General features: G+C 32.3%; 1 protein-coding gene across 5 annotated transcripts in view; it reads right to left on the reverse strand.

The window, feature by feature from the left end:
• Window positions 1-18,650, reverse strand: part of CYLC2 (cylicin 2) — a 50,664-nt gene extending 32,014 nt beyond the window's left edge. Inside the window, exons 1-6 of one of the 5 annotated variants that reach the window (XM_058302932.2) lie at window positions 18,601-18,641; window positions 18,176-18,218; window positions 9,727-9,767; window positions 8,342-8,466; window positions 4,977-6,911; window positions 4,563-4,626 (exon numbers count right to left, since the gene is read on the reverse strand). In XM_058302932.2, the coding sequence (XP_058158915.1) occupies window positions 5,673-6,911; window positions 8,342-8,466; window positions 9,727-9,767; window positions 18,176-18,186 (1,416 nt within the window). In that variant the 5' untranslated portion in view covers window positions 18,187-18,218; window positions 18,601-18,641 and the 3' untranslated portion in view covers window positions 4,563-4,626; window positions 4,977-5,672. Of the gene's footprint in view, window positions 1-4,562; window positions 4,627-4,976; window positions 6,912-8,341; window positions 8,467-9,726; window positions 9,768-18,175; window positions 18,219-18,600 lie in introns of all 5 variants that reach the window. The other 4 variants (XM_058302929.2, XM_058302928.2, XM_058302931.2 and 1 more) reach the window with 4 other exon arrangements.
• Window positions 18,651-19,062: the final 412 nt, after the last annotated feature.

Below are 19,062 nucleotides of genomic sequence, written 5' to 3' on the forward strand. Positions count from 1 at the left end.
ATGGGATTGGCTGGGGAATTTGACTTGCCTTTTTTTTAAAACTTGTATTTATTTGCATATGAGCAAAAACAGTCTTCTAATCAACCCCTCTGTTGAATATAGTGCCATGATATCTCTTGATCTACAATAAAGATACATTTTAACCATGCCTATATGGTGTTAAAAATATTTAGAGGGAAAATTATGCAGTCAATAAACTGGTATTAAGGAAAGGAGGCCTATGAAATACTTTGTCAATAATATCTGATTGATTTTTTAAATTACTTGAATAAATTGGCTACCTTTTTAGATTTTTAAGAATAACTTTATGGAGAAGTTTTATATTGCACAAAAATTACATTGTAAGTATAGGGGATTCCCATATTTCCCTTTTCTCCCCTTCCCACATTTCCCCCCAATAATAATATCTTATATTACTGTGATCTAATTGTTAAAATTGATGAAGAAATACTGAAGCAGTGTTACTAACCAAGGTCTATAGTTTACATTATGATTTACTTAGTCTTTATATGAATAAACTGTGAATTCAGTAACAAGTTGTAGACATTATTGTTTGGAGGGTAGTGATAGGACCAAATTTTCTAGGAGCTAAATAAATAAAAGCCATATGTATTTGATTAGTTAAAATAATAGCTGTCATGACTTTCATTTTCTAATATCTACTGGATTTAATGGGGCACTTTACGTACATAATCTCATTTAATGTTTAAAATCGAATTAAGAGTTAAAGATTTCTCACATTTCACACATAACAGATCTATGATTCACCTGACCAAAGGGCATATGGTTAATAGAGAGCCAAGATTAAATCTCAGGCAGTGTAATGGCAAAGCTCTGTGCCTCAGCCATTGCTTCTTATTTCTCCTAATACTTCTTCTCAATGTAAAAATAGTTCATTATAAAATCTCTAGGAACAGACGTTAGGAAATCTCTTTTGATAATATTCCTTTTGAACAAAATTTCTACTAATGACAATACATGGAGAAAAAAATTAACTATTAATGATATTCTCTTATTAATGGAAAGTTTAGCTAGTGACAAAAAGAAATTGGAAGGAAGGTTAATGCCAATAAATAGTTAAATGACTGAAAATATTATGAAATGTCCGTAATATGTGAAATTTTATAACTCAACAATGTTAGTTGAGTTATAAATTGGCTGTTGGCTCAGAAGGATTTCCACAAGCTGTTATATGATCACCAAAATGCAGAAAACTATGTATATTATCATATTTTTATAAAGTAGTCAATGATGGCTATCCTGCATAACTATCAATAACTACAGGAATTTGGAGAAACACATATAATAATATACATAGGGTGCAAATATAAATTATTTGGGGTTGGAATAGGGAATGCACAGGTATGGAGTTGGGGGGAAGGGAGGAAAGTAGAAACAAGCAAAATGACAGAAAGAGAAAAAGTTCTTTAAAATTGTTTGATACACCATGCTTTATATAAAACTCTTTGTATGTATAGAGTCCTAGACCTTGAAAAAATACAGAAAATAAATTTTGCTTTAGATCAATTGTCACAGACAGTAAGGGTCTCTATGGGGGAAAAAAGCAGCTTGCAAAATATTGCGTGATATATGAGCGTTTTTCAATAAAAATAAGCAAACAGAAATTTTAATATATGTGTTTATGTATTGGATATATTTATATGTGCATGGGAAAGGTGGTGGAAAATTACACCAGTCTCTTAACTTTGGTAATCATAGGGAGTAGTAGTGGAGAGAAAATGAAATTTGGCCTCTCCATTATGTATTCCTGTCTGTCACAAGCTACAATAAGCATAGGTTGCTTTTGTAATATGAAAGACTCAAATTAAGAATTTTTCTAAAGAAAAGAAAACAATTTAACATAAAGAAATCCATTGTTTCTCCTTATTAAAGAACATAATGACATTATTGTTTCATGATTGAGAATTTAGCAGTGTTCATTGGTTATCTTTCTATGAAGGAAAACAAAAGGAAAAAATAATTATGAGAAGGAAAGAAAAAATTTTGCCAGCCTATATAGAACCAGACTTAGACTCATATTCATTGTTCATAAAAATATCCCGTATGTCATCAAACTATCATAAGAGAATATTCTAACCCTCTTTTCAAATGGTCAAATGGACACTAATTATCAAAATTTCCTTCTTTGGGGCTTTCTCTTTTCCAGAAGGACCATGAAGATCATTTTAGTTTGACTTTGCTAAGACTGGCATGTTTTCAGTTTGGGATTTGGGGGAGACCCATGCCAGGTAAATCATGATATCCACTAGGAACTCCTAACCGTATTTATTCATTTACTTAACATATGGTTAATGAATATATGTTCCCTGTCTGAAACAGTTGTTTGCTTTAAAGATACAGAAATAGAGAATCATGGTTTCTTTCCCTTACGAGGCTTTTATTCTTGTGGGGGAGACAGGCAATAGGCAATAAATGATATAGACAAGATAGGTTCATATATAGTAGAGAGAAAGACACATGATATACATCTAGAGAGACAGAATTATACATGCTACAAGGTAGAATAAAGGTTTCAGATTGAGTGTAGCTGGGTAATGGGGAAGTTAATAACGAGAGAAGGTGGCCAGTGAAATCCTGTCTGGAAAGGTAAAACTTAACCTGAGATAGAGTAATTTGAAAAAATCAGCCAGGTAAAGTTCTATGAACACAGTGTTGTAGACAGAATGATCAAAGGTGGAGGACTGATATTGTAATAATTTCAGAGTGGTCAAATATAGAAAGAATTCCAGTGTGATAAGAGCATAGGGGATATGAAATCTAGTGCTACCACAAGAGGATAGAGAAGCAGTCAACAGCCAGATCATTAAATGCTTCCTATGCCAGAGGAAGAGAAAGGATTGTACTTAATATGGTCTAAATGCACTAGAAGGATTTGGTCAATGAAGGAGAATGATGGTTGCTACATGGAGAATGGGGTTAATGTTAGCTGGAAGACAGCTGGAGGATGATAAAGGGAATGTATACCACTGATTTGGTCAGTAGATGAGGCTTGTGGTTAATAATATAAATACAGGAACGTTTTACTTCAAGGGGTTAAGAATGCAGTGATACATGAGAAAATATGCCTAATGTAATTTATAGACTATAGTTAACAAAAGCATTGTAATGTTTTTTGTAGCAAATGCTAAGTTGGTACTGTATTAATGCTAAAGGTCAAAAAAATGTTTTGTGAGATATGAATATGATTAAGCATTTTTTTCTTTTTCATTTTTTTTCATTAATAAGGAGACCTTGACTAGGTCATTTAACTAATCTATGTGTCTTCCTGAACACTAGAGGAATAATTGTGTTAGTAGTTGAAATTAGATGAGATAAAAGTGCCTGGACAGAAAGTTTTAGGAGTAATGCTTCCATTTGTTGAGCTGCCTTTTACTGTTATTTTACTTTTTAAAATTTAAAATAATTACTTAAAAGCAAATAAATACATGAATAGAAAAATAAATAATAAATAACTTTAATGTGATATTTAGCAAGATCCCAGAACATAAACTTAAGGCTGCCTTTTATAAGTCTTGGACTTCAACTTTCAACTTGCCCCCTTGAATTTTAACACTGCTCCATAGCAGCTGTACTTGGAAACCTTGTGCTAATAGAATAGGTTCTTTTATTACTTGTGTTGAGAAAATAACTTCTGAAATAATTTTCAAGGTTTGTTCTTTCATTGCAAGCTCCTCCATTCAAAAGGCACCCTATTTAATTAATCAACCATTTACAGGCTTGAGGGAGGGTTTAAAAAAACAAACAGTCCTTAAAATTTTTAGTCTAAAACCTAACTTTTTGATTCCTATGGCAGAAAATCTTGAGAGCCTATTTTTGGTTTTGTTTTCCAAGAAAAATAGAACTTAAAAAGATTACCTAAATCCTCAGAGTAATTCTAACTTTTCCAGAAAAATTTGGAAATCAGGAGATTTTTAGTATAGATTTTTCACTATAAGCCATAAAGGGAGAGATAGAATGAGAAAGTGCTTGAAGGGAAGAGGAGAAGTGAGGGACAATATTTGACTCTATGTTGTTATAGCTAGTCCAGATCAGGGACCAACTGGTTGACCTTGAGTTTTACAATAGCCATTCATCCTCAGCTAGTTGATGCAGTGGGGCAGGAGAAAGTGCTTAAAGAACAGGCAAAACAATTCTACCACACTGTTCATTGTGAGCTAGCTCTTAGGAGCATATAGAATAGGAGACTCTTCCTTTAATTATCAAGAAGCTTTCTCTTGCATCCAAAGTTGATAATGGGAAGGATAAAGGGGAAACAAAATCACTTAGCAAGTTCTGCAACAATGTTGAGTTTATTTGAAAGAGAACGCTTTAAATCAGAAGTGAATTCATCACCACTAATTGAGAAGGTCAAGGGTTTTGCTGTTTTGGTTTGTATTGATTTTCCTATTTCCTTCCCATTAATAGAACTTGTCATTCATGAGATAGTTTACTATGGATATAAAGATACACATTTACACATCTAAATAATATTATATAGATTTCCTTACTCTGTTACACTGTTAAATTTGGGTGGATTTATGTTTGTATAAGTAACAACTTACCAGGAAGCTTTTTTATATGCTTCATTTAAATTTGTTCTTCTTGATAATTTATTTTCATTCTTTCCTAAATGGAAAGAAGGTGGCCAGTGGTTTTTGTTAAAAAATTGAAAAATAATTCTTAAAAGTTTCTTAAATCATAAGGCAGTCTCCTTTCCCTCACACAGACTAATTCTACTTCCCTCAAACTTCTCCTTGGACACTTTCTAAAGCTTCTTGCTTTTGGAATCCTGTTCAAGTGCTTTAAATATTTCTTATAATGAAAAAGCTCATGAGAAATTTGGCTTGATAAAATTCGTACAATTTTAACCTAGTAAAAACCTACAATTATAAACTACACAGCTATTACAAGAGAACAAATATCAATTCAAATTTATATTTTTAATTTTGGCTGAAAATCAAATGAAACTAACTTACCAGGTATGACTTACTTGGTTTAGAAGTGGAATACTCAATATCCATCAATATGGTGGTAGTTGTTTGAACTTAAAAGATGGCAATATAGCACACAAGGAGTGATGATGTTTTCTTTTTCTTTTTTGAAGAATGCTTTGCTAACTTTAATTTGTATTCATTTGAAAGTAGACTTTCCAAAATTTATTTTATTTCCTTTTGTGAATCTGGTGGTTTTTATTTTTAGTTAATAAATCTATGGATGCAAATTCTGGTTTTCTTTTTTTTTTTCTTTTTTACACATGAATTCCATATCTGCCTTCTTGGAATTTTTTGGAAACCTGCTTTGAACTTTTTTTTTTTTTTTTTTTTGGTATCCATAGATTCAGTCTTTACCTTCTACATCCTTACTTAAACATTCTCTCTTTTTTTGTATCTTTCTTTGATCTTTCATCGAAGCCTTCATATCCCCAAATTAAGCATAAGAAGCTTCCAAGTCCTTCATTGAATCCTCCTTCAATTTCTCTTACCATCTTTCTTAAATTATTATGAAACTTTTCTGGATCTATCTTTGCATTCTTCTTTGCTCTCTTTTAAAAATTAATTGATTAGTAATCTGAACCCCTCTTTTTTCACTCTAGACTCAACTTTAGGCTACTAAAAGTGCTTCATCAAATAACTCTCCATTTAATTCTTTTGGTTTAAATTATTATCCAAGGTCTACTTGCCCTTCTTGTCTTTCTTCTTCGCACCCTTTGAATCAGCAGATTCTGTGTCAGTATCTTTCTTGGCATCTTTCTTGGAATCTTTCTTGGCATCTTTCTTATCATCTTTCTTGGCATCTTTCTTATCATCTTTCTTGGCATCTTTCTTATCATCTTTCTTGGCATCTTTCTTGCCATCTTTCTTGGCATCATCCTTTGGTACATTCTCTGCCTCACCAGGCTTCTTTTCATCTTTCTTATCTTTTTTACTACCTTTCTTAGCATCTTTCTTGGCATCATCCTTTGATTCACCCTCTTTATCACCAGGTTTTTTTGCATCTTTTGCATCCTTTTTCCCACTCTTATCCTTCTTTGAATCTGCTTTTTCACCTTCAGAGTCTGTAGCTGCATCCTTCCCTTTCTTTTCATCTTTCTTGCCTTTTTTGGCATCTTTTGCTTTTTCATCTTCTGATTCTGAAGCTGTATCCTTACCCTTTGAATCTTTCTTACCTTTTCCAGCATCTTTCTTTGGTCCTCCTTTATCACCTTCACTTGCTGCTTCTGCACCCTTATCCTTCTTTGACTCTTTCTTACCTTTGCCAGCATCTTTCTTTGATCCTCCTTTATCACTTTCACTTTCTGTTTCTGTATCCTTACCCTTCTTTGAGTCTTTCTTACCTTTTCCAGAATCTTTCTTTGCTCCTCCTTTATCACCTTCACTTACTGCTCCTGCACCCTTATCCTTCTTTGAGTCTTTACCTTTGCCAGCATCTTTCTTTGCTCCTCCTTTGTCACTTTCACTTTCTGTTTCTGAACCCTTACCCTTTGCTTCTTTCTTACCCTTTCCAGAATCTTTCTTTGCGCCTCCTTTATCACTTTCACTTTCTGTATCTGTGCCCTTTGCCTTCTTTGAATCTTTCTTTGCTACTTTGGCGGCATCAGCGCCTGGCTCCTTGCCTTTTTTTGAGTCTTTCTTTGCTTCTTTTGGTAAAACTGTGGGTTCTGATTCTGTATCTGAGGATTTGTCCTTTTTGTCTGCTTTTTTACCTACTGAAGGTTTCTTACTTATTTCTTCAGGGGGATGCTTTGGTACATCTGCTTCTTTAGAATCCCCTTTGGCAGGATATATTCGTTTGCCTGAAGGCTGCCTCCTGGCAGCTAAATAAACAGAAGGTCTCTCTGAAATACTCATTAAAGAACTGTGCATCCATAAAGGTCTTTTCCGAGACTGCTTGAGTTTTTCTTCATCATATTTCTGAAATATTGGTTAGAATAATGATGATCACTGTATGTGAGTTACACTGTCTTTATTATCACAAACCACATATATTTTAACTCCAACCCTGAAAAGACTTTAAGTTTGGAAAAAGTGGACAAATTGTAGATTTTTTAATTCATCCTGCTTTTCCAATTTCATTCTTTTTGATCAACAATAATCATATCTCATTTGGGGTCCAATTTCATTTTTGGGTGTCTTTTTAATTCCCTAGAGATTTTATGTTAGAATTGGTCATGAACTATAGTGATTCATGACATATCAGAACCTATCTTCTCAACCAGAAAAGGGCTTTTTCTTTTTTGTATATTCTATGTTCTTGAGAATTCTTGGAGTATGTTGCCTGCCCTCCATCCCTAGGCCTGTTCATAAACTAGTTGTTCTCTTGTACCTAATTGTTCCAGGTTTCAGGCATATCTCGGTCTCTATTTCCACTTTCTAGGTCTCTAAGCTACCTATGGTTAAAGGTATTCCTCCTGCTTGCAGGATATAAAATAAGTATTACCAAATAGATAACTGAACTAAAGGAAGTGGCAACATTCAGGGCACATGAATTTGTACAGAACAGTGCATTTTATTTTCAACTCTTAACCAGATATTTTCCAAAGCCTAATGGCAATAATAGCTGATTTCAATAGGAATATTAACATGTGATGAAATAGATAAATTGGATAAGGAATAAAAGGAAAAGAAATGATGATGGGAAGACACAAGAAATCTGGATAACTACTGGTGGGATATATGGACTTCAATTGAAAAAGTCGTGGTGCTACATTTATCTGGTAGATACTTTTCTTTGAAACTATTCTTATCCCATAGATGATTCCAAATTGCTAACTATTATTCTTGTGCATTGAGAAGATCAACTCTATGGTAGAGAAACATTAGGCAATATTTTTCTTCCAATGCTCAGAATCCAAAAATCTAGATTATAGAAATGAGGATACACTAAATCTTAATTAAGGTTTAATGTAACTCTGTGATTCAACTAAGAGGACTTCTACAGCTAGGGAGCTTTTCCTAAATGTTCATATTAACTATAGCTTTAGGGTCTTCAACTCTCTGTGATTGTTAGTTATATATTTTGTGCAAGTGGGGAGTACTGAGCGAATAATTAGTTAATGTGAAATAAGGAGACATCTGACAGTGAAATGTAAATAAAATATGTCTACTTTCCCCTATGACCATTTAAATTAAATTATATTAAAATGAAATGTAATATTTAAGTTCTTATTTGCACTAGCCTTATTTCAACTGTTCAGCAGCTGTATTGGAATGCAAAGATCTAAAATATTTTCATCATTGCAGAAAGTTCCATTGGTCTGCACTGATCTACAACATATACAATTAAATATAATTTCACAACTTTATTACCAGTAAAACTACGTAATTTTTTTTTTCATACTTACAGGAATTGCATTATTATCTCGTAATTGGGAAGGTTTTGATCTCCTTTTCTTTCCTGGTCGGGGTGGTTTGGGAAATGCTAGGGCAAAGTGTTGCTGATTCCATGACTTTTTGCTTAATTCGCTGACTGAAATAAGTAAGAACAAAACATGCACTTGGGAGTAAATGGTTAGAACTTAATCAGAATTATAATGGCAGTAAGTGAAGTACATATCAGGTAAACACATAAATAAATGAATCAAATTATGGGTTACTTTATTTGCTAGTTATTGAATTTCTCTGTTGCTAATATGAGGAAAAAACATCCCCTTTTTCTGATCCAACCAGTGTTGTGTATAACTATATAAAGTAGTCATTGTGAAAACAATATAGCCTATGTCGAAATGGAAAGAGTTTTCTGATTCCTTTTAAATTTTTCCCTCTCTTCCTGTTTATATTTTTGCTTTATGCTCTTTTGGTTAGAATGCAATTTCACTGAGAACAGAAATATGCTATCTACTTCTGAAGCCCCCAAAGCACATAGCACAGAGCCTGGCATAAAACAGTCGGTGAAATTAAGACCGAATTCAAGTGTTAATCTCTAAAATCCCCTTAGTTATTCATCATTTTTTCAAGCTACAAGAGTTAACTACTAAACACCTAAGAGAAGTGCATTGCTATGGTGCCTTTTTTAATTTTAAGAAAATTGACAAATCAAGGATATCTGCAGAAGGGTTACCAGGAGGGTGAAGTTACCTGGTAATTATAGTAGAAATGGGTCAGAACATTTGAGTTACCATTGAGACCAATGAGATATATTATCGCTGTATTTAAATCTTGGAAGTATTGTCTGTAAGAGGAAATAGACTTATCTCGTGAGTCTTCTAAAGAAAGAATCAGGGTTAATGGGATAAATTCACAGAATGTCAAGAGGATATAAGCTCAATCAATATATGAAGGAAACCACATGATAATTAAGGCTACTCAACATCAGATAGCCTGGCCTTGTGCAGTATTAAAGTTTTGGTCAATTATAAGCTGGGTATAATCTATCAAGAATGTAATAGAAGAGCTTCCTGACATTGGCACAAAGGTATTTCTTCAATTTCCACATTGTCTTTCAACTGAAGATTATCGATTGTATGATTTCCAGCATAAAATGTGTCACCTCCATGTTGCAGAACATATTTGCTTAACTGTTCTTGATTTAAAACAACAAAAATCGTATTACTGTGTTTCACTGAGCATGTGAGAAAGGTGCTATGGAAATAAAATATTATGTTTTTAATAATATACCATGGCAGTGTCTGCTTTTTTACTTAGAATGGAGGATAATAATCCCTTAACACTAAAATTAATTATGTTTTTTTTTTTAAATGAATAGTGAACTCTAAGAGAAAATTCTTACCTGGAACGTAATTATCATATGTCCCGAAGTTTATTTTTCGGCTATTAAAATAAAAGAACAATAATTTAATTCATCATATACAAAGTCAATGTATGTAATGATTATTATTATCCATTTTGCCACCAACAACTTGGAAAGTATTTTGCTTTCTCAGATCTCTTATAGTATATACTTATTTTATCCCTTGGAAAATAAAGATGAGTGATTCTGTGTTTTAAACACAGACTTGAAAAGAATAAAATATGGTGGATCAAAATATGCAAAAACATACCTGCTTGCTACATCTGAAATATACTACATTTTTTTAAAAGTTGTAAAACCATAGTTGAATTAATTTCTCCATCCTATGCTTCAAATAATTTTTCAATTGAATTTGAAACCAAAACATTTTTAAAAACACTGTGGAAACATCCTCAGAACTTAACAAACTCCCTATCATGAAATGAGTCGGTGAATGAGTTTGTGTGTATGTGTGTAGGAGACAGAGTGTATAACACAAGAATTTATTTGGAATTTGATTTTTGGTTCTATTAGAAAGTCTGAGAAATTATCCAGATTGAAAAATAAATTCTTCATTTAGAAGTTCCCATTTGTTTTAGTACTATGTGAACAAGCTTTTTCCCTTGATGGGTTTTTAATCTAACTTTTTATTTATATTTAACACTGACAAGTAGATCGGTCAGAGAATGATTCCTTCATATTGGCACATTACATTGGGTGCATACAGTCATTGATAAGCAGGAGTGATTTTGTGCTTATATACACACACAAACACATGCACACACACAAATTCTCACACAATGTTTTACTTATATTGACACACTTGAAACTTTATGTAAGAAGAAAATGAAAGTGTCTTGATATCTTAATTAAAGCTCTAGTTCCCAGCACAAACCTGGCATGTAGTTATTACTATATGAAAGTTTGAATTAATCTACTAAAATTTGGGATGTATTAACCAATAAGTTATCTGGTCTAGTTATCTGGTTAGTTTCTTAACTAAGAAAATGCACCAAAAATATTTGCCCCACTATAACCAAATCTCTGGTTTTGAAGCCAGCCTATACAATTTTATACACTGCAGAAGAAATTTTAAAGCTCAACAATGATTACAAACTGTTCTGTTTGAAACACTCTGAAAGAACTCGCTCAGGTTCATGAAACAATTTTAAACTCAAAACTGATGGTATTTAGGTAAGAGCCATTCATTCCTAGTATAAACTCCAGGGTATGTTTTGTGATCACAAAAGCACTGAATTACAAATCAACAAGATAATCTAGAAAATACCATGACATTTGAAAAATAAATAGCACTTTATAAGTAGCTTGTGACCAAAGAGAAATCACAATGTAATTTTTTTAAAAAATTAATTTAAATTTTTAATTATCTTTTTTAAAGTTAAGAGATGACACAAAACGTTACAGTAAAAAACATAAGAGGTTCCCATGTACACTACCCCCCACCCTTCCCCCATCATTTTTTAAATTGTGCTTTTTGAAGATACATAGATTACAAAAATATGTTACATTAAAAAATATAAGAGGTTCCCATAGACCCTCCCCACCCCACCCCCACTCCTCCCACATCATACAACGTCTTTCACCATTGTGGCATATTCATTGCATTTGATGAATACAATGTAATTTTAAAATAAAAGCAACTGAACTATAACAAGAACATTATTTATTAAATATTGTGGGATAATGCTTGCAATGCGTGAAGGAAGATTTATTGTCTTATATTAGAAAAGCAAAAACAAAAACAAAAAATTAAAATCAAGTTCCCAGTTTAAAAATTAGGAAATATTAATTAATTAAAATGTAAGTAAAAGGATGAGAATAGTAAAGATATGAGTAAAATCAGTAGAATAGAAAACAGAAAGTTAGAATAAAATTAAAAACACAGAAGTTTGTTCCTTGAAAAGAATATTAAAATTAATAAACTCCTAACAAGACTGTGAAGAAAAAAATAGAGGGAAAATACAAATTACCAATATCAGAACTCTTACAGATTTATAACTATGTATTTTTTAAGGGATAGTAAGAAATATCATTGACTACTCTATTGCAATAAATTTAACAATTTGCATGAAATATTGAGAATAAAAACTTCATTTATTTTCCAACACTGACACATAGTGAGATAATTTGAGTAGCCCTAGAACTCTTAAATGGATTGAATTGATTATCAAAACCTTCCCAGAAAGAAAAGCTCATACTCAGTTTTTCAAATGAATCAGAAAGTTGAAGAAAATGCATACTAACTATACACAAATTTTTCAGAAACCAAAAGAGGGGAGCAAGCTATGCAACTCATTGTTAAGACCAATATATATAACCCTAACACTAAAACTCTCAAGTATATTACAAAAAATACATGGCACGGACAAATATTATATAAACACAGATGCAGAATTCCTTAACAATACATTAACAATTTCAACTGAGCAATTATACCTGGATACTAAATCATGATCATTTGAGGTTTAATCCCAAGAGCATGAGGATGACGGAATCTACATAAATCAAGGGAGTCACTCAAAATGAAAAAAAAAATTTTAAGAAAATCATCTGATTATCTCAAATTATGGGGGAACATAATTTGTTCATAATAAGAACTCTCAGAAATTTATGAATATAAAACATCTTCCTCAAACTAATAAATATGTTTCACAGTTAAAATCAAACATAATAGTGAAATAATGACTCTTTTCTCTCTAAATCATAAACTAGGCGGGAATGTCCACTTTCATCATTTATATTCAAGCATTTTAATCCAGGTTTTATTTTGTTCTATAAGACAATAAAAGCAAGAAGATTAGAACAGAAGAAGAAATAAAGTTGTCTTTACTCACAGTGATTTAATTGGGTAAATAAAAAATCCAAAAAATAGCCAAAAACTTTTATAATAGTAATAAAACTGCTAAGTGAATTGAATAGGATTATTTGATAGAAGTTCTTTACTATACAAGCTGATTATATTTCTATACACAAGGAAAAATTTGAAAGTGAAATTTAAGGAAACAATATAATCAGAAATAAAATGAAAATATCTCATAAAATACCCCAAACAAATTTCCATCAAAATTTTTTGTAGAAACAAATAAGCTTCTAAAGTTTATATGGAAATTCAAAGCAGCCAAAATCATCTTTAAAAATAAGAAAAGATGAACAATGTTGTATTCTAAAACATAGACTTTCATTAAATATATGATTGGGCAGAGAGTTATGGATGTAAGGATAGACCAACACATCAAAGGAACAAAATAGAGAATCCCATCTATAAATATATATTTCTCTGGTCAAATTTCTATTGACAAAAAGAACCAAAAGTATTTCATGGGTAAATGAAAGACTTTACAAAAATTGTTACTGGATATTCTGGGTAATTTTATAGAGAAAAAAAATACATGTTAACTCCTGATTTCTAAAACCCTTAAACTCCAAGTGAATGAAAGAATGAAACACATTCTATGTTTTCCATAATAAGGAATTTTTAGACCACCTAAAGCAAGTATTCCTTAAGTCATCTAAAGCATTACACAAAGAAGAAAATGACTGATGAAATGGAACAATTAAAATGATCTACTCGTCAACTGAATTCAGCGTATTAATATTTTATAAAAATAAATATAAGTAAATAATAAAAAAATCAAAATATATTAAGATATTAAAACTTGTATTAAGAGTTGTATCCGGAATATATTTTTAGAAGCTCCCATACTTAAAAGCAAAAGGACAAATGACCATTGATAAATTGAGCAGGGGCTTAAACTGTACTTCTGAAAACATAAAAATGTCCAAAAAGCACATGAAAACATCCCCACCATTAATTGTCAGTGGGCAATGCTCATTCAAACAACAAAGTGATACCACCTTACAATGACTAGAATAGACTAAATTAGAGATTGATGACACCATAATCAGCAAGGGCATGGACACCCTGACGTGATCTGCACTGGTCGTATGTAATGGTACAAACACTTTGGAATATTATTTGGTAATTTAAAAATAAAGTTAACCATATATATCCTCTATCGATTTAGCATTTGTATTAGTAACTGTTCATCCCAGAAAAGTTTTACAAAAAGACTTGTACAAAATGTTTAAAACAGCTTGATTCATAAAAACTCCAAACTAAAAGCAATCCAAATGCCCAACTACAGGGGAATGAACAATTAAGTGTGACATGTTCAAAAGATGAAGTACTGCTCAACAATCTAAATTAATGAGTCACTAATACATGCAACATGGCAACTCGGATGAATCTCAAAATTACAACACTGAAAGAAAAATCCAGAAACCCATGAGTGTATATTGTTGGATTTCATTTGCATGAATTTCAAGAGTAAGCAAGACTACATATAGTAACTGAACAATTGGAGGCTTTACCATTTTCTGGTATAGTGGAAAATTTCTACATGTTGGTTTAGCGCCAGTTAAATTAGGGTTAATGACTACGACAATTCAACAGCTTTAGATTTCTTGCCTTTTTACTGAGGAAAGTTTACAGGACTCCAAAGTAGCAACATAAACAAAACCCTAGTCCCTACTTTCTAGGTAAATTTACGTATCAGCCATAGGAAAGTAAATCAGTCTAATCTGGAAGTAGATGTCAATGCCCCATCTTCCCCATATCTGGTTTGGCTGAGGAAAGCAGCTCTTCCCCTGTCTCTCTTAGGCAATCAGGAAATCCTCTAGACCAGACTTCATTAAAATTCACTTTTGAAGTTTCTCATTTTTTAAAAATGCAAACTGTTAGTTTTTCTTTTATTATTTTTTTATTTGATACTATTTTTTCATATGAATGGAAATGGACTTCCATATTTTTAATTAAGGGCCTAAGACATTTAAGATGATTAAATTTAATCAAACACATAAGCCACATGTCTACCTAGACTGCAGGCCTATCTTCCAATTATTTCAAATTCAATCCCAAGAATAAATTGTAAGGTTTTTGAGTCAGAGAAGTTTCCTCATTGTCCGCAATGTGAAATGCCATGTGTTTGTCACCTATAGAAAGGAAAACTAGGTATAGGTTTCCCTAATTAAAAATCTGAGATATCTCAATGTAGAAGACTTTGGGGCTTGATTTTTCGGAGAATAATATGCTTCTGTATCTATATAGAAAATACGTCCTATATGTTTTTAACAAGATAAATATTTAACTATCTCTTTGACTCACTTTTTCCTTTTTGTCTTAAATAATTTTAATCTAAATGCAAATATGCATACCTTTATTCTTGTCTCTAACAGTATCTCTGCTTGAATAACTTATAAAAATATTGACTAAATTGAAGAAAGGGCTTTAAATAATCTGTCTTCTTCAGTTTTGCGAGCATTATCCACAGAGATCTTGTCTGTGTGACCCTCCCAGATATCTGGCCATTGTGTTTTGAATTCTGCACTAGCTGCAGGGCAAAGGGATTTGACAGAAAGCTTTCGAGGTACTGATTGGGGTTCCCAGTCACACTTCCTGTATTTGCTACGTGAAGAGTGAAAGATGGCTCACAGTGTGGTGGGATGAGATTTTTGCCTTTCACTAACATTTTCTAGAGCAGAGGTTCTCACCTTGAGTTAACATTGATTTAGCAATATCCAAAGAAATATTTGGTTATCACAGTTGTGGGTGTGTGCGTGTGTGTATGTGGGGGTGGTGGACAGTGCGGGGGATGGTACAGGTTTTAAATGGGTAGAGGCCAGAGATCCTACTGAGCATCTAACAACGCTCAAACACGCTCTTCCCCCCAATGAAGAGTCCTCTGACTTCAAAGGGCTGTAGTGCCAAGGTTGAGAAGCCCTGTTATAAGTCAAAACACATCCTTAGCCAGGATAGTAAGGGAGGATTTCGTTAATGCGACTCAACGGAGAGAAACGTACTTTAACGTTCAGATGCGCTGGATGGGGAAGCTAACAAGGGAAGTTTAAAAGCTCAGAATTTTATATACCCTATCTGATGGCCAAGCTTAGTAAGGACCTCTCCCACTTCCTTCATCAGTGTTAGAAATGGAAGGCCAAGCTGACTGGCACAACCTGAGCTGGAAGCCAAGAACAAAAAGAGGTGTGATTCCTGAGTGGGATGTTGAGGTTTGGTGTTGCAAAAATATTGATGAGGAATATAGGGGAAGAGAGAAAACCTGAGCTCAAAGATATTTTCTTTATCAAGTCCAAATTGCTAGACATGGGCATAGAAATGTAAGTATAAAACTAAGGGCCTGTCACTGTTAGTACTAAGAGTAAAAACAAATAGATAATTATTTTCTAGTTCTCAAACTTTCTGTGTTAAATGGATTAGAATTTGCTATTTGAATTCAAGTAAATATGCTTATTTGTTAAGGACTTTTGTGTGCTTTATTGGTTAACAGTGAGGCCATCTGATCCTGAAATCTACCACAATTCCTTCTACAATTACAGGACAGTTTGGGGATTACACTACAATAACACCATAAAGAGATGATTGTTAAAGCAAAAAGTTTTCAGTTATTTTGGTGAGGTTCTTTGAAAGTCATGCAGTACTTGAGATATGGTGCTTTAGACATTTTAACTTTAAAGTAATTAATATAGAGTATGTTGCTGGTTTGTTTATTTTCCTAGAATCAAAGCATGCCCAATGTTAGAATTTCATAATTCTTCCTTTTCCCAATATATTCAGATTCTGGTCCCCACAAAATCTGTCAATATTCTTTTGATGTATATTTCCTCACAAATCCCTTTTACCAAGCCCTCTTAAAGAAGAAGAGTTGTTGAAATTTCCATATGTTTACTCATTATCTATTTCTTATCTGCCTTAGGCACTATTTTTGGTAGTAGGGATAAACAGCTGAACAAGACTTACTTCATGTAAATAGTAAAGACAGAAAACAATCTGAGCATACCAACAGTTATAACAATCCAAAGTCTCATTCTTTGTAGTTCGTGTATTATGGGAAATACTTGAGAGTTACAGTATAGAGTTCAACACCAAGAGTGATAGTTAGAATGGAAAGCATACAAAAATTCTATTGAGAAGGTGTTTGATCAGAAAGAAATGAAGAGGTAAGTCATGCAAGTTTTAAGATAAGCATTTGCTTAAAGGAGCAAGGATGCCAGTTTGAATGGACAGGAAAGACCGGAAGGGAAAGTGGTAGAAAATGGCCCTACAGGTTTTTGAGTTTTATTCTAATTTTATGGGCAAAATTTAAGGATTTATAGCATGGGTAAAGTGATAGAGAGACGATAGGTAGATCTCATTTTTCACACTTTGTAGTTTCTATTCTGTGATTGTATTTTTTTCAGTTAAGAATCTATTAATGAAAGAGAATAGAAAGTGAGGAAATAGAAAGAATACTAAGGGTAAAACTATTGTTTTGATGATCATTTATTTCATTATTTCCATAAATGAATATCTTTTTATTTGTATTACTATTTTGGTCCTTTCATTTTTATATTGACTTTATCATGATTATAATGCTATATATTACAATATAATTATTAAATGAAATGTTATGTATCATAGTATATTATATACTATATATTGAAAGTTATTGTGGTTTATTGTATGTTAAATATCAATGCATATAATAATATTCATATCTCATTTATCTTTATGCAATAACACTATATCATATGAAATTGTGATATGTCTATGTATAATATATGATATGTGATGCATACCATGTGCCACTTTCTTATAGTATTAAATTATATTTGATTATATATTTTACTAACATGGGATTATAAATAGCTAAATATTTATGAAGCATGATGGTATTATATAATGATAGATTATGTTGGTGCTGCTGGATTTTTCTTATTTTTAATAATCTATATTGCAGAGTGGTGCAGGGAACATACCAGGAAGGCAGAATTCCTGGATTTGTATGTAGGTCAAAGTGTAAGAGTGAACAAGTCACTCAGACTTTGAGTTCAGTTTCCTGATCTGTGAAAGTGGGATAGTAACAGCGTCATCAGAAACTTGTGAGAATTAATTAATTCAAATACGTTAAATGCTTAGAAGAGTATCTTGCACATGGTAACAGATATATATATGTTTGTGGTTATTATGTTTGTTGAAAAATATATTCAAATCTTTTAATGAAGACTGGCTCTTAAAGTTATAATCAAGTTAGAATGAAGTGGGCAATAGCATCTATGGAAAGGCTATTTTGTTTAATATCAGGATTAGTGTTTTATCTTCCCTTTAACAGATTGTTCCAAGATAAACCAGATACCATTTGTATTTCAGAGTGCCATGACTTTGTCCAGTCTAGTTTACACAATTGAAATGTTTTCTTTTCTTGCCTTGTTTTAACAAATTTGCCTATGGAAACATAATGAAACTTACTTCCATGTCAGGATTATTTGCTTTACATTTCATAGTACTTTTTGCTTACTGTTTCTTATTACAATTAGCGTTTGGGTTGGTCTTCTCTGTGTATGGCTGGCGCACTTATTACCAAATGTTTCGCACCTCTGATCCATGCCCTCTAAACGTCAGCAGCACGCCTCAGTCACTTTGACACAAGCAAAAAACAAAATGATTTCATACATTTCCAAAAGTCCCCCAGTAAGTGATACCTCCACTGAATGAGAGGTAAAAATTATTTTATTCTATATTTCCAAAAATACAATATAATAAATGAATTAAGAGTTACAATTGTAAAAATTTATCCAAAGTCATGTAGTACTTTTGCTGAAGTGTATGAATCAGCAACATCTTGAGTCAAAGTAATCTATGATTACTTGAGAATGTTTGTCTCTGCTAACCACATCCCCCTTTTAATCAATGACATAATAATAATGTAATAAACATATCTTTACACTAGAGAGAATAGATGTAAAACTAATCAGATTATCAGCAATTTAAAATGTGTAAAATTTGAGAAGAGGACTTACAATCTTGGTATAGACATTTCCCCCACCTATGATTTACCAGGACTTGAGATTTGCTAAGTTCAAACTAGTGATGTTGAGAGGTGACATCATAAAGAGGTCAAGAGCACTGTAAGTTAAAGGGGAAAAACAAGAAGAACCATTTTTACCTAAGCTTTATGCTCTCTAAAGTTCAGTATAAGATTGATATTCTACTTTTACTAACTAAATTCAACTGGTAGTTTAAAAACAATGGATTGCTTTTACATCTTAAAATAACACTGGTGTTGGTTTTGCATGTGATTTTACTTTATTGGTTTATATAAAAAGATGACTATAAACATTGATCCAAAAATATCAGTTGTTATCCTAATTTCCCTTACCTTTATGTGTCCTCTTTTAAATTCTTTCTGTGTCTTTACAGTGACTTTTTCCACCTTAAGTTGATGGCATGTTCATAAGTAAAATGTTTTAAGCAGGTCAAAA

This window comes from Dasypus novemcinctus, chromosome 8 (genome assembly GCF_030445035.2).
Source record: "Dasypus novemcinctus isolate mDasNov1 chromosome 8, mDasNov1.1.hap2, whole genome shotgun sequence".
NCBI classification, from domain to species: domain Eukaryota; kingdom Metazoa; phylum Chordata; class Mammalia; order Cingulata; family Dasypodidae; genus Dasypus; species Dasypus novemcinctus.